The sequence below is a fragment of the Musa acuminata genome, chromosome BXJ3-11, assembly GCF_036884655.1.
Source record: "Musa acuminata AAA Group cultivar baxijiao chromosome BXJ3-11, Cavendish_Baxijiao_AAA, whole genome shotgun sequence".
Lineage (NCBI taxonomy): Eukaryota > Viridiplantae > Streptophyta > Magnoliopsida > Zingiberales > Musaceae > Musa > Musa acuminata.
Window position 1 is genome coordinate 26872074 of NC_088359.1, and position 16933 is coordinate 26889006.

The window sequence follows — 16933 nt, forward strand, 5'->3', positions numbered from 1 at the left end:
GAATGATAAATATTAGCTCCCATAAAAAAGCTCAGAACGGTGTCGCGTCCGACCGACACAAACACGGCCGAACCCGTTTTGGCTCAATTCGAAGATCTTCTGGCACATTGCTCTCCCTAGGGTTTCCTTGGGAAGGATCATCGGGACACCGAGGAGGGCTTCAATTCCTCGAGGTCGAGGTTTTAGCGCTTTTCCCGAGTGTTCATCGCTGGGATTTTTGACGTTCTACTCTTTGTTCTGATTTATTTTGACGATAAGATCTTTGTGCACTGTATGCTCGTTTGCTTGTGCGAGTGAGACTTGGAGTAAAGGTGTTGCTTTTTTTAGCTGTTCGGAGTTGGGGTTTTAAGGTATTTTCTTGCGGTGTTGCATTCTTTTGGGTGGCTAGTTTAGGGTTTTTCCATGTATCGATTGGTGTTTCCCTGCTCTTTCTGCCGAGTACTTTTCGATGGTTGTGAGGCTTTATTTCTTGGAGATCAAAGGGATCGTCTTAGCGTCTCTAGGCAGAAATAACTCGTCGCCTTCTCTCCCAGTCGTGTAGTTTGAGCCGTAAACGTTGTACACGTCGGCGCTTGAGGAGTATATTTGATAATGGGATCTTTGTGAACTGTATGCTCTTTTTGCTCGTGCAATTGATACTCTTTTTGTTGGGGAAAAATCGTTGTTGTTTTTGAACTATTAGGGTTTAAGGTACATTTATTGTGGTGTTGCATTTGTTTTGGTACTGGATTTGAGGTTGTCCTTTGTATTGATCGGTGTATCACTGTTCGTTCTGCCTAGTATTTTTTTATGGTTGTGAGGTTTAATTTGTCCGAGATAGCAAGGATCAACGCAGCATCTTCTGGGGAGGAATAACTCATTTCCTTTTTCTCCGTCGAAAACATGGATTTGGAGTTGTAAAATGGTGTACACATCCACATGAGAATTTGATTGCCCTATGATTGTATACAGAAAAACAAGCAATATGTTTCTTCAGTGTGCTTGAGTATATAATTTCTGTGAAACTCTAAGAGTTCAAAATTGCATAGGAATGTTTAAGTACAAAGGATTGGTCGGCTATGTTGATCTATTCTTTTGAGTCTGTCCTGTGTGAAAGAGAGGATACGTTACATGTGTGGTGATGACTACACAATGATGAGTGTGTTGTGATCCAGGTTAGGTTTGGTCTAGGGGGTCTGATTACAGGTAGTCGCTGGTCCATATCGAATCTGATCAAATCCATCTTATCTTCATCAAATATTGGAGAGAATTTGTGGCCAGTTGGGGTTTCACATTGAGAGAAACTGGATCTTCATGTTAGTTAATTTTTTTTCCTCTTATGATGAGCTGTAGTTGAAATTAAAATTGAAGCGAACAAAATGTTCTAATTTGGCTTTATCAGGAATATGATATAGAATAAGACTGTCTGGCTGGAAATTGAGCTGTTTATTGTACTTTTGAGTCAAAACCTTTTTGTTTCTTCTATTTGGCTTTTCGGGTGAAATTTTATCAAACCACATGTTCCTGCTAGTTGGCTTTTGTGTTACTCATTTTTTGTGATTCTCAGATTAGGCATGTCTAATGGCTTTCATTAGTATGTGAGTTGTTATCTTTGGGCTTCCTCCATGTGATTTAAGCTCAGGTCGTGACACAATCATCTTAAAACGGACCTGAAAGACTACCATTATAAAATATGATTAGGGAAAAAAAAAAAAGGAGGAACTTATTTTTTATTGTTGTCCTGAATGGTTACTTGGTAACCTTAGTAGAACTTAGACAATGAAGTAGCTTTTTAATGCCTTGGATATGCTTGGACTGCCACATATTTGCATGTAATCACTTATATCTTATGATCAATATGTTTATAGTTAGTGTGACACCCTAATCCAGTCCCACATGAATCAATAATATATTTTTATCGAGTTAATGAGTTAGTTGTTCCATCGAGTTAGATTATAAAAGATAATTTTATGTTAAACGATATAGTGAGGCATCCAAGCATGGAAGGACTATCCTTGGATATGAATAGAGTTACATTACGGCATAGTTAGACCTCATGTGTATCATGCTAGAGCTTGATTTAAGGTTTTGTTCGGATCTTGACAAGGATATCAAGCCATAAGTGAGGGGGATTGTGACACTCCAATTTAGTCTCATATCAGATGTAGAATTGAGTTAGTTTATAGGGTTCAATAAGTCTATAATATTTACTCAACTAGCGATTTAAAAAGCATTAGATGCTAAGGTCCCAAAAAGCTCGAGCCATTAGGCTCTTGGCCGAGCGAAGCGAGACGTTTTGAAATATTAAAATATAAAAAATATAATATAATTAATAAATATGATTATATAAATAAAAATATAACATTAAATATAAAAAGATCTAAAGTACCAAGTCACATTATCCATCTTTTAATAACAAAAATATCAAAAAACTCAAAACAATAAAGCTTTGCATCAAAATTAATCATCATCATAATCAACATCATTCTCAAACATATCATTATCTTTCTCTTCCTCTCATCCATCTTCATCAAAATATGTTTCTTCCTCTTCAACAATGGCAAGAGATGAACTTGAGGCTTTTGTACTCTTTTTTTTTTTGTCATATGCTTTATATATGTCTGTAATTCTCTAACACATGAGATTCTTTCCACATCTCCCTATATTAAGCTGTCATCTTTAAATACAAGCTTATCTTTGACATCTTACAAGTTCTCACCCATTTGCCCCACCAGTCACTCATTTGAATCATCAATGTCTTATAATGAGGTTGGATCAATATTATTCCGCAAATCATGATGAGCCTTCAATGTTTGATTATACTTTATATAAACCAATTCATGTAATCATTGATGCTTTAACTGATTTTTTCTCTTTGTGTGAATTTATCATGTTATATAATTTAAAAATATAATATATTTATTTAAAAAAGAATAGATTAATTAAAACAAAAATATTCTGTGATCTTTGCATGCTTAAAGACACTCCAGTTTTGCTCACAACCTGCAGCACAACAAGCCAGTTTAAGAATTTTGATAGTTAGATGTTGCAAGTTCAAGATAGAATTTCTAAATAAACTCAATCATTCAGTTGTAAAATTTATTTTATTATTAACAATAACATACTATACATGAAATTAATTATATAAATTTATAAATAGTCGGAGATGTAGTTGTCATAGATCGAACTACCATTGGATCTCAAAAAGACCATCGACATTTTTTTATAAAGATAATTCAGGTATAATCTTATCTTACACCTTAAGCTTGGAATCAATCTTGCAATGCATTTATATACATTTATAACTTCTGCATCTTTTGTCAATGATTGTAAATATATTTTTATACTTTTTTTCATTTCCATCAAAAGACTTTTGAATCATCTCCTTTGCTCTATCTGTTTCCTCATAAATATATCTCATTGTAGGCTTCTTTTCATTATCTGCCAACCGAAGGATTCAAATAAGAAGACCCATTACCTTTAATGTATAAACTATAAGATTTGAGTGAATGACATTAAAATGATATCATTGGCCCTTTTGCCTTTGGCTTCCATTTGTTTGTCACCCATTTTTCTGAGGTAAACATATTTCTCTGGTTATGTTTTTGATAATGCACGCTTTGTACTGTCAAGGAAGTAGCAAATCGGGTGATATTATATCTTACCAATTCTTTATTGGCTATGAATTTTCTCATCATATTCAAAGTCCCACTATGATTATAGAGAAATCCAACAACAAAGATTGCCCTTTTCAAAATCTTCTTGACATTAAGAATTTTTTCAATATCCTCTAACATTAAATCAATGCAATGTGTCGCATATGGAGTCCAATATAAGTGTTGTCTTTTTGTTTCAAATAATTTACCTATGATAAATGATAATAAAATTGACAAGACTTAGGAGCCACATAGTACTTCCATTCAAATTGGAGATAGAACAATTAAAAGATCCAAAAGTTCAAAAGATAAATCTTACCAACTAACACATAGTTACTTCCATTATCGATTATAACTTGGACAATATTTTGTTTATCAATTTTTTTCACAAACTTGTCAAGTAACTCATATATCTTTTCTCTGGATTTCATAAAAGATGATACATCTATTGACTTCACAAACATGATTTCTAAAGAACAGTTGACTATAAAATTAATTATACTTCTATGTCTCATATCGGTTGAAGCATCTGACATAATAGAGCAATCATACTTTTTCTTGTGACTCTTTATTAAGTATACTGTTAACTGTATACAGTATAACACTATTATTTTGATTTTAATACTATTAATTTTTATTTATTTGAAATTATTATTAAATTAGATTTTATTAATTTAATAGCATATTTTTATTTAAAATTTTAAATAATTATATTTATTAATTATATTATATATTTTTATATTTTAGCGTCTCACTTCGCTCGGGCGAGCGCCTAGCGCCTCGGGCGTTTTTGGACCGTGGCGCCTTTTGGCGCCTAGCGCTTTTTAAATCACTGGTATAATCCAACTCTTCTTTTAGTAATGGAACTTGCAACTCATAATAATTTGGATGTTTTAATCCCCCATAATATCTTTCAATAGCTTCAATCATCTCTTTAAGACTATCAAAACGATACGTACTAAGGGGAAGGCCAATCTGATAGAAGAAGCGAGCAATGTGTTGAATTGTTTTTCCTCTTATTTTCATATCATAAGTATCACTTATATTTATTTGTCTTAATTTTGCTTTTGTTTGACCTTGTTGCTTTTGTGATCTTTGATACATATATATATATTCGTCGATCCTTTTTTACCTTTCTTAACAATTATGACTTTTTTTTCTTTTCTGTCATATACTCTTTTCCCACTTGCATTAACACTTTTCGAATAAGCTTCTTCTTCATCATCTCTAATGTGTTCAACATTATCTTTGGGTGAAATCTCATAAGATTCATTCCTTTGCATATTTTTTCAGTCATATAAGACAATAACTCTTCTTTTACATTAGGTGGACATCTCTTGCATATTGATGCATTCTTGAAGTTCCCTACTTGATGTTATTTTGCACGGAAAATATCACCTCTAGTTGTCTCATCACAAAAGATGCAAGTAACTGCATTAGGATTTTTAAGATCATTTACATAATTTTTGATGAATCTTTTGAATTACTTTGTGCACTTACCATTAATCTTGAAACCTAAATAGTTGTTCTAAATAAATAGATATTAGCAATGTTAAAATCTAAATAGGAACTATTATATGATTATACTAGATAACAATCTACTTTTAATAGTAGTTAGGAGGGGTAAAAGAGTCACCAACGGTGGAAAGTGGAGAAGGAGAGGGCGGCGGTGATGGAGAAACTTTCGGATGACGACAACGACAATGAAGGAAGCTGTGAACGGTACTAGCGATGATTGAGGAAGCTTCGAACAACAACAACAATGGAGGAAGCTTCAGATGACAACAACGACGACAGAGGAAGCTGCAAACGATAGCAGTAGCAACGGAGAAAGCTTCAGACAAGGTGCCTACACCAACTAAGCTAGTTTTCAATCGAACTAGACTTTAGAGTCTGGTTCGATTGCTTTGTTTGAACTGGGCGCTTGCTTGAGGTGCCCGACACTTGGCTTCAAGTGAGCGCCCAAGTGGTGCTTCACTAAAGCGCACCACCTGGTCAAGTTTTGAGGCACGCGAGCCTCGCCTCACCTCACTTGAGCGCCTTGGCGAGTGCTCGGGCGCCTATTTAAACCACTGAACTCAAGCTTGAGTAGTTTGGATCAATGATTCAGCCCTATTAGGTTATTGTGTTGGTTATTTCGTTGAATCAAGTAATGATAATAGGAAGGGTTTCATAATATCACATATATGTACAGTAAGAATGGTCCCATGGGCACCTGAATAGAACCTATACAGCAGACAAGCTGCATGATGTCTTGGGTACATTCACTTCGACTACCATACGCAAATATGTATCACATATTTTTGGACATATGGTCACATACATTCATCTGTGAACATATAAAAAATATCTTGTGGTGTGTACTTATATTCTCCTCCATTCAGTGTGTTTCTCTTATATTATGACAATGGGATTAATTATACTTTACAAGCTATTTATTTAAAGGCTATTATAATTCTATGTATTCTTGGAGAGTCAAGGTACACTTATTCTAAATCAGTGATTGCAAAAGGCGCTCGCTTAGGCGCTCGGGCGAGGCGAGGCGAGGCCCGAGCGCCTCGCTAATGTCCCAGGCGACACGCTTCAAACAGGCGCCGCTTGGGCGCTCGCCCGAGCCCAGGTGCTGGGCGCTTCGGGCGAGCGCCTGGGTAAACCAAGGCGACTTAACCAGAATTTTAGGTCTGGTTCGGTCCTGGTTCGGTTGTTAGTTGGTTCAATCGAACCAACTAAACCGATATAACCCTAACCCTAACCCAACACTAACCTGCTGCCGCTGCCGCTCTCGATCCCGATCGCGATCTCGTCGCTCGCTACCGCTGCTCCCGCTGCCGTTGCTCGCCGCTGTCGCTGCTCGCGCCTCCTGCGAGCCCTCCCGCTGCTCGCGCCTCCCGCGAGCCCTCTCGCTGCTCGCGTCTCCTACGAGCCCTCCCGCGAGCCTTCCCGCTGCTCACGCCTCCCGCTGCTCGCGCCTCCCGCGAGCCCTCTCGCCTCCTGCGAGCCCTCCTGCGAGCCTTCCCGCTGCTCGCGCCTCCCTCGAGGCCTCCCGCTGCTCGCGCCTTCCGCTCCCTTTCCCTTTCCCGCTGCCGCTGCCGTCACTCGCCGCTGCCGTTGCCGCCGCTCGCCGCTGCTGTTGCCGCTGCCGCCGCTCGCCGTCGCTGCTGCCGCCGCTCGCCGCTGCTACTGCCGCTGCTCGCCGCTGCTTCCTCGTTTCTCCATCAGGCTCAGTATACTCTTAATATTAAGTTTATTTGAATTTTAAAATGATTAATTTTCTGTTAATAGATTAATAATATATTATTTTGATTTTAATGTTGTTAATTTTTATTTATTTGAAATTATTGTTATAATTATATTATATATTTTTATAATTTAGATAATTTTAAATAATTATATTATATATTTTTATAATTATATTATATATTTTTATAATTATATTATATATTTTTATAATTTAGCGCCTCGCTTCGCTCGGGCGAGCGCCTAGCGCCTCGGGCGTTTGTGGACCTTGGCGCATTTTGACGCCTAGCGCTTTTTAAATCACTGTTCTAAATTTATAGATGTCTACAAAGAACTGGAATTCATATCTTGCACTTGTGGCCTTTTAGTTATAGACTGATCAGAGCAACAACACTTTAACAGATTCAATATCCTGGCTGTTATCCGAGTTACTTAACTGTGGGAATAGGTTTTTTAATAAACATCTTGCACCTTGTTAGTATGCTTTGGTGTTAGAATGTCATTTACAGAGACATCAGTCCAGTTCTTTTGGAAGCTTTCTTTCTTTGTTGTTTCCATTGTAATCAGTCTTTGCTTACTGATGGAGTTCCATATTCTTGGTCGTCTGAGCTTTTAGTTCTTTATTTTAACGCCAAAATGAGTATTAATTCAGCTTCCTTTTTTTGGTTCTTAATTTCTCTTCCTGTTTCATTTTGCAGTAGGCCAATGGAGGACGACACAAATGTATGTTTTCTACTCTCAAGTTTTTGGTCTTTTGGTTTCCTCTTGTATAGACAATTTGATACTTATGGCATGACCATTCATGAATTTGTCAATTTTTTTATGTCATCAAAGGCTTTAAAGTTAGATATTGCTCATTTTCTTCAAAGGCATTTGAAAAGTATGATGGGAGTTGTTATTCATCATCGTCTATTTAAAAAATTTGGATAATAGTACTTCAATGGATGAAGGATGTTTAATGATAAATTTTGTATATATGAATTTGTGGTTCTGCCAACAAATTCCAAGTTAGGTTTTTCACATCTTTAGTATGGGAGTCATTCTACATATGTTGTCGTGTCCATGTTTTAGTTCAAACCAACATGGCTAAACCCATATGGTTAGTTCAAACTGAATTCATTTTTAAGCTCTACCTGGAACACTCAGGTGTGTTTTTGTTTCAAACAGAGTTAGACAAGGAGCCCATTGTTGCTTCTTTCAGCATCTCTTATTACTTGAATTAGATGATTTCAATGGTTCTAGATCTGACTGTGTGTTTTGTGGTTCATGTTATAGATAATATCTGAGTATCATTTTCTACAAAATGAGCATAATGATCGGAATTTAGAGGGTCAATGTCTTTGTGTTGTTTGTATATGAAACATAATGACTGACGAGGTTAGGCATATGCAAAAATACCTATTTTAAGAATGCGTGAGAGCACAGAGCTTGCTAATCCATTGAGATCATAAAGAATTAGTGTTGAATGTATCAATCATTTTTTGTTGAAATAAATTATCACCAAGTATGGTGAAAACATAAAAAATTTGAAGGAGCTGGCTGTTGATATATGTGACTCTATTTTTTTTTTCTCATCCTTGTTCTTTCACTTGTATACGATCATTCATTTTGACCAAATTCCTCCTCTTGACTAGTAAATGGAAATGGTGCATGATCTTTCTATTAAGTAGTTTCCAATCATAGAAAATAAAATTAGAGTTTTGAAACTACAGTTTTCTTCAATATTAAGAACTTTGTTTCTGATTACTGCAAAGCCACATTATACTCAAATTCCATCTTTTCACTTGTACAAACATTTTCTTAGTTAGTTTAACATGTTCAACTCATATGTTCAGGCCAAAAAAGAAGAGGAGGAATTCAATACAGGACCTCTCTCTGTTCTGATGATGAGTGTCAAAAATAATACACAGGTATGAGGAGTTTTACATGTTCTATGATGCTAATGTTATGGTTGGGAGTGAGCTATTTAAAGTTTATTTAATACCTTGTTTTGGTTCTTTATTTAATGTGTTAAGCCATTTAAATGGATGCATAAATATGTTATACTTCTAAACAATTACAAGATTAAATAAGAAGAGAATATAGTGTTTTTTGTGATTATCATTACAGCATGACCATCTTAGTAGAGGTCTGATTTTGGATAAAGTGGCAAATGTTGGGGCATGTCGAACTTTCACCACCTCCCCATTTTTTCTGTAGTTCATTTGTCTTGAGATGTAATGGACAAGGAATATGCAAATGGTGGGTGAGGGGGTTGGCTGTGAATATCATTTGTCTTGTTAGTAGAGGTCTGATTTTGGATATAATGGCAAATATTGGGGCATGTCGAACTTTTGCCACCTCCCCATTTTTTCTGTAGTTCATTTGTCTTGAGATGTAATGGGCAAGGAATATTCAAATGGTGGGTGGGGGGGTTGGCTGTGAATATTATATGTATATGTACTGTTGTTTTTCTATGGGCCATTATTCCAGTTATTCAAATGAGAGAAAACAAAAATGTTTATTCTCTGGTTAATTTTATTTTTATATTGTTATCCGAGTTACATTAACAATACATCTTCAGTTGGCATCAGTATGTTTGTTCTGGGCATAGATATTGCTTCTTATTTTACAGTTATCTTTTGGAATTAAGCAAATTTGAGAATTGTACTGACACTTATGCTACAACAGGTGCTTATCAATTGCAGGAACAACAAGAAGCTACTTGGCCGCGTGAGAGCTTTTGATCGTCACTGTAACATGGTCCTTGAAAATGTTAGGGAAATGTGGACTGAGGTAACTTTACTACATATTTTCATCATTCATATCTTCTGACCATATCTAATAAACTTTTTTTGTCGCTGCAGATACCCAAGACAGGCAAGGGAAAGAAGAAAGCACTTCCAGTCAACAAGGATCGATTCATCAGTAAAATGTTCATTCGAGGGGATTCAGTCATCATTGTACTCAGGAATCCCAAGTGAGCCTTCTCAGCTTAAATGCCATTTCATGTAGGCACTGATATGCCATGAACTGTTATCTTGTTTTGGGACTGGCTAGAAGATACATCAGTCTTTATCATGTTGAACTTTGTTTCTTTTGAATACAATGGTTAGAATTGATGAGTATATGATTTGTGTTTAGTAATTTCTCACAAATGATGACTTGTCATGATTTTGGCTTTTAGTCGCACATTTGAATACTATGGCTCCTAATAAGCGACTTGTCACCACCCCCCAATTTCATCTGCTGACTTTCATGCTATAGTCATTCTCGTTTCTTTGAGCAACATCTTTCATAATTCTTTCCTTAAGACAGTATGGAATTTGGGTCATAAATCACTAGAGGTTGACATGTGTTCATTATTGTCTGCCGGTATCATATATAGTATAGTCAAGTACTTTAGGAGTTTTTTCTGCAAACATTATTATGTTAAAATTATGACCTTGATAAGGTAGCATCAGTTTTTCTGGAGTGGCAAGTAAGCCTGTTGTGACAGTGAGTTTGACATACTCTGCTGGGGATGCAAGATGAATTTAGATGCATTATGTTGATCGTATAGGCTTAGATATTGAACTGGTTCATTGTGTTATAGATAATTAACGACCAAAATAGAGAATGTCTTCAATTGTTTGTTGAATGGTCATTTTATAACTATTATTATTGTGTTGCATTGAATCCATCAAAGTAAATATGTTATAAAGGCACCATCTATGTTCAATTTGTAGCCCGATACTTAATTGGTATTATGCATATGCTAAACATTCATGTTTTATATCTACAAGTAGATAGAAATTGGTATCATACAGATCTCATGGGTTACCAAAACTAATATCAGAACCAGTATTTACAATCTTATATAACATAAATAAATACCACAAGTTCATGTATTATCTATACAAATAGATAGGCACAACTACCCTAGGATTTCCCATCTTCTACATCCTGAACAAACTCCATTCATTCTTTTGAAGTGCTACTGGAAGAGCTGCTTGACCAGTAGCAGTACATATAACAGGCATTGGCCTGTCAAGAATTGGCACCATCTGATTCCTAGGCCTAGCACATTTTCTCCTATAATTTCATAATCTGGTGGTCAATAACACTGTCTGTTCATGAGGGTAGAAGCTTCATGGATAATATTAGCTTTTGTATCATATCCTTTTGCAGGAAATCTCTATTCTTTTTTATTTTATTTTACTTTACCCTATTGGAAATAAATAGAATGAGTCCATTACTTTTGGCCTCCCAAAAAGATGAAGGATCAGCAGATTGAAAAAATTAAAGCTAGAAAACATTGTTTGAGTTATACAAAAACATCTGATTCCTCCACATTATAAATCTAGAATGGAGGGGAGTCAGGTTGAAAGAGTAGTGGGCAGCAATTCCTGAATAATCCACAGCAGCAGAGACACCAGAAGCTGCAATTATGAAAGAAGAGGCCACACCAATCAGTAAGACATTTACAGAGCGAACCAAAACATAGCAAAGTGGATTAAATTGGGGTCGATGCCATGCACCTAATTATGACTCTTGATCTGACACCAGCTACCTCCCAAACCTTTGCACTCCAGCTGACAGTCAGTGAATTAGTCAAAGAATCAGAGAGAAGCTAACAACCAGTCATGAGGCTAGAAAAATAAAGGCTAAAAAAAGAGATGATGTTGTTGTCAAATGAACCTATTTATATAGTTAAAATGAGTCTACAATAATTAATTTAGGATTAACTATTTTAAACTAACGGTTCAGGCTAATTATTTGATCGAATCACATCGTCCCAAGTAATATCAAAGTGGACTTATTATTGGGCACAATGAGAGATCCAAGCAGGAGTCGTAAATGAACTTGGATCAAATTAAATCGTGATAAAGGACCACTTGTGAATGAGCATAAATGAGGTTGAAATAAAATCCAAGGTTTGCTATTTCAAATTGTATCGCCTGGTTGGTTCGCCCATGAACCGATATGTGGATCGCTCGCTACCGGGCGAGCTGCAGGCGGTTCGCTCGATATAGCCACCTGGCTGCAGCGAAGCTGAGGGAGAAGCGTCGAAGAAGGAAGAAGGAGAGGGTCTTCGAAGAAGAGGGAGAATCGGGAGAACCTTCGAGCGAACTTCCACGCCCTTTCTTGATCTCGATATGGTGCCTCCCTCCCTTGACGATCCCAATCCAAGAGGTAACGACAAGGAGAGTCGTAAAGAGGAGTATCTGGATGCGCGGGGATCAAGGGAGGCGGTGGCTAGAGCAGCGGAAGAGGTGATCTCCTTCATCACCTCATCTGCGACTCTATGGCCTTCTTTGTCGTGTTCTTCGCTAAAAGCTGAAGACGTCTACGGCCTTCACCACGTTCTTCACCGAAGCTCGAAGACGTCTACGACCTTCGACATCTTCGTCGCCTTTTTTGTCGAATGTCGTAGATGAGGCAAGAAGGAGAAGAGGAGGTGATGTCGCCGAGGCTACGTACGCCTTTTTAAAATATTTTTTTATATTGTATGTGTGTGTGTGTGTGTGTGTGTGTGTATATATATATATATATATATATATATATAGGTGTACCACTTGGTATGATGTACTGTACTGTACCGAGCAAAGCTTGATACATTGGTACGGTATGAAATTTTGAATCTTGATAAAATCACTATGTAGAGGCACCATTGAATTGAACTTCATGTGTAGTTTAACTTTTGACTATGTTGGCACTTGATGAGGATGTCAAGTCTTACGTGAGAAGATTGTAACACCTAGGTGATAGTCCTTTATTGGATATGGATGTCCATGTTTGTGGAGCTAGAATGAGTCTATTATCATTAATCAGGGTTGAAGTATTTAAGTTTGGACAACCACAACTGAAAATGACACAAATGGGAGGGTGAGGGTGTGACTAAGCAACAAGATATTGCCAGCCACTCCTGTTTAAAATTTTATATTTCTAGTGTTGGGATGGTAAGAGCTAAATGTTTGGTCACATATGAAGTGGGGAAGAAAGAGTGGAACCCCCTCTCCTTTTCTTCCCCCTGAAAGAATTTCTCCAAGGCATAAATATTTTGCACAAGTTTGGACTGGCATTAAGTTTGGATAATGCTTCACAAACAAATGGGTAGGTGTGACCACCTGATGGCAGCTGAAAATTGCTGCCAACTGCTCCAGTGATGCATCACAAGATCAATAATCTGGTGTTCCAATAATTTGTGGTCTGATGCAGAAACACAATGGCAAATGATTTGCCCCTGCTGCTTATCATTTCATAGTTTGTTTTTCCCAAACAAAAAGGAACTGCATACACAAATCTCTTATTTCTAATCCCAAAAAGGATCATGTTAATTATCTAATGTATATGATCGACTTTAGCAACTGGCTATCCAACACTGCAACAGCCCAGTGGAGGTTCCACTCTCAAAATCAGACAATTTAGATTTGATATATGATGGATGTACTACTAATAACTTGTTTTCATAATCATTGTTATGAAAATTGAGATATTATGAAGGGTTCAAGTAGCAAAGAGTTAAACAAAAGATTCCTGGGTATTGTAACTGGTCTTGTGTAAAACTGAGTCAAAGGACTTGAGCTGAGACTTCAAACACCAAGTTTTAGTGTACAGAAGAAACTTCCCAGCTAACATCTGTGTTTCCTTGTTTGCAATATTCTATATAATTCAAAGCAAATTGGCATACTGTTTACGATGTTTGGGGTTTCTTTCCACTTGTTTTCCATGGATGACAAGATCTTGAATAGGACTCAAAATCTTCACTAGTTCCCAAATAAATGCTTGCTCTTTTAGTCAATGACCAATTCAACACATGTGCAAAAGAAAATAATCCAGAGAAGATCAAAGTCCATTCAAAGGTTAATACAAGAGAATAAACATGTGTTGTGATCTGATGAGAACATTTCAAGGTGGTGGTCAGCCTCAAAGTGCAGAAAGAGTCCTTACACTGCTTGAACCTTCTCTCCTTTTTTCACTTCAGTTTCTCCCTACGCCTCTTCAAGCGCCCAGACTCACAAGATTGGTAGGTGGCATGGCTGGTGAAGAGCTTTCCACGCCAAACTCCCATTGTTGGAATTCGGAACCAGCATTCAATTTTGTCTGTCTTGAACTGATCCAAGCCTGGTAGGTGGAAATCTTCTCAAGCCAAGCCATGAATACTTACACAAGTTTGGGTCGTGGATCATAAATAATTGGGTAGGTGTGACCGGCTACCCTTTTATTTATTGGTACAAGAGATGCAACACAAGATGAATTTGGTTCATCTTTCATCATAAAAAAATAATTCTCCTTTAGGTTGTTTTTTTATTTTTTATTTTTTGTTCCCAAGCTAGAAGCAGACTCGATGATGATTTTGGTTCTTAGATTTTAGCAATCGAAATTAAACAATACAGTGGTGAAGAGAAGATAATATCTATTTAAAATTATTATTTTATTATATTTTCATGGATTAGCTGATTACTAATGCAGAAAAGAACCACTTAGGGATTGAGAGACAAGTAATTGTAGCAACTGATTTGGAGTATTCAACCCCTTTTGACGATTGAATGTGACCTGATCTTTAACCGTCCAATCTCGATCCGACGGTCGAGAATGCATTCCAATAACCCCACCTGTCCGTGTTCCCGCCACCACGTCCCTCTATTTAGGACCCCCACCCCTCCCCCCTTCCAGTTTGCACCCACTCTTCTCCCACCGATGGAGGTCGAAAACGGCGCTGCCGGCGGCCTCCGCGTCGAGACAGACCCGCTGAACTGGGCTGCAGCCGCTGAGGCGCTGGCGGGAAGCCACCTCGACGAGGTCAGGAGGATGACGTGGGAGTTCCGGCAGCCACTGGTGAAACTCGAAGGCTCGACGCTTAGGATCTCCCAGGTGGCAGCGATCGCGGCCGGGGCGCACTCGGCGGTGCGGGTGGAGCTGTCGGAGTCAGCGAGGGATGAGGTGTGCGCGAGTAGCCGGTGGGTGGTGGACAGCACGGCCAAGGGGACCAATAGCAATGGAATGACCGCAGGGTTTGGCGCAGCTTCTCACCGGAGGACCAAGGAAGGAGGAGCCCTGCAGAAGGAACTCATCAGGTGATTTGATATCATATCTCTCTCTCTCTCTCGCTGTCATTGTCTTGCAATTGAGACCAAGATTCTCCCTGCTGCAGATTCCTTAATGTCGGAATATTCGGCTCCGGGGCGGAGTCCGGCCACACGCTGCCGCCATCGGTCACCAGGGCCGCCATGCTCGTCCGCATCAACACCCTCCTCCAGGGCTACTCTGGCATCCGGTTCGAGATCCTCGAGGCCATGGCCAGCCTCCTCAACTCCGGCATCACCCCCTGCCTTCCGCTGCGCGGCACCATCACCGCCTCCGGCGACCTCGTCCCCTTGTCCTACATCGCCGGCGTGCTGACCGGCCGCCCCAACGCGAAGGCCTGCGGCCCCGCCGGCGAGACCATGGACGCCGCGGAGGCCTTCCGCCGTGCTGGAATCCCCCACGAGTTCTTCGAGCTGCAGCCCAAGGAGGGCCTTGCGCTCGTCAATGGCACCACTGTCGGCTCCGGCCTCGCGTCGGTCGTCCTCTACGAGGCCAACGTCCTCGCCCTCCTCGCCGAGGTCCTGTCGGCAGTCTTCTGCGAGGTGATGCAGGGGAACCCGGAGTTTACCGATCACCTTACCCACAGACTGAAGCACCACCCGGGCCAGATCGAGGCCGCCGCCATCATGGAGCACATACTCGACGGCAGTTCCTACATGAAGATGGCCAAGAAGCTGCACGAGCAAGACCCCCTGCAAAAGCCGAAAAAGGACCGCTACGCCCTGCGCACCTCGCCGCAGTGGCTCGGCCCACAGATCGAGGTCATCCGCTCCTCCACTAAGTCCATCGAGCGGGAGATCAACTCCGTCAACGACAACCCTCTCATCGACGTCGCCAGGAACAAGACCATCTATGGCGGCAATTTCCAGGGTACGCCCATCGGCGTGTCCATGGACAACGCCCGCCTGGCGCTCGCGGCCGTGGGGAAGCTTATGTTCGCGCAGTTCTCCGAGCTCGTCAACGACTTGTACAACAACGGGCTGCCATCCAACCTCTCCGGCGGGCGCAACCCGAGCTTGGACTACGGTTTCAAGGGCGCCGAGATCGCCATGGCCGCCTACTGCTCCGAGCTCCAGTTTCTCGCCAACCCCGTGACCAACCACGTCCAGAGCGCCGAGCAGCACAACCAAGACGTCAACTCCTTAGGATTCATCTCCTCGAGGAAGGCGGCGGAGGCCGTCGACATCCTGAAGCTCATGTCCGCCACCTACCTGCTTGCGCTCTGCCAAGCGATCGATCTGCGTCACCTGGAGGAGAATCTCAAGAACGCCGTCAAGAACACGGTGAGCCAAGTCGCCAAGAGGGTCCTGACTACGGGCGCTTTCTGCGAGAAGAATCTGATCACTGTCGCCGACCGGGAGCACATCTTCGGCTACATCGACGACCCCTGCAGCTCGACGTACGCTCTGATGCCCAAGCTGAGGATGGCCCTCGTGGAGCACGCATTGAACAACGGCGAGAAAGAGAAGGACGCGACCACCTCCATCTTCCAAAAGATCACCGCGTTCGAGGAGGAGCTGAAGGCCGTCCTGCCCAGGGAAGCGGAGGCGGCGAGAGCTGCGGTGGAGAGCGGCAATCCGGCCGTGGTCAACAGGATCAAGGAGTGCAGGTCATACCCGTTGTATCGGTTCGTCAGGGAGGAGCTCGGCACCGAATACCTCACGGGCGAGAAGGTGCGGTCGCCGGGAGAGGAGTTCGACAAGGTGTTTGTGGCTATCGACAGAGGATTGGTGATTGATCCCCTTCTTGAGTGCTTGAAGGAATGGAATGGCGTTCCACTCCCCATGTGCTAAGAAGAAAGGTGATCGAAGGAGTAGTTCTTCTCCAAATCCTCCTTATAGTGTTACGAAATAAGATGTTATACATAGTGCTCCAAGGAATACATTCTCCACAATCATAGCAGCTGTGTAAACTCATTTCGAGCCAATCTTTTGAACTTATCAAGTTGATAATTTAATTATAGTTAAATGATTTTTAACTATTGATAATTTAATTATATATATATATATATG

The 16933-nt window shown here is 40.1% G+C and overlaps 2 protein-coding genes across 5 annotated transcripts; both read left to right on the forward strand.

The window, feature by feature from the left end:
• The first annotated feature begins 33 nt into the window (after window positions 1-33).
• LOC103971626 (uncharacterized) lies at window positions 34-9979 on the forward strand. 4 transcript variants are annotated; one of them, XM_009385687.3, is made up of 5 exons: window positions 34-173; window positions 7574-7595; window positions 8708-8782; window positions 9543-9647; window positions 9719-9979. In XM_009385687.3, the coding sequence occupies exons 2-5, from the start codon at window positions 7578-7580 to the stop codon at window positions 9833-9835; spliced, it is 315 nt and encodes a 104-aa protein (XP_009383962.1). In that variant the 5' UTR covers window positions 34-173; window positions 7574-7577; the 3' UTR covers window positions 9836-9979. The 4 variants fall into 4 exon arrangements, with proteins under 4 accessions (XP_009383962.1, XP_009383959.1, XP_065030875.1 ...); XM_009385684.3 differs by having other exon boundaries at window positions 36-173; window positions 7571-7595; XM_065174803.1 differs by having other exon boundaries at window positions 49-179; window positions 7571-7595.
• A 4418-nt stretch (window positions 9980-14397) lies between these two features.
• LOC135653176 (phenylalanine ammonia-lyase-like) lies at window positions 14398-16887 on the forward strand. The gene is made up of 2 exons (XM_065174802.1): window positions 14398-14911; window positions 14989-16887. Exons 1-2 carry the CDS (start codon window positions 14430-14432, stop codon window positions 16712-16714), a joined length of 2208 nt encoding a protein of 735 aa, XP_065030874.1. The 5' UTR covers window positions 14398-14429; the 3' UTR covers window positions 16715-16887.
• The last annotated feature ends 46 nt before the right edge of the window (window positions 16888-16933 follow it).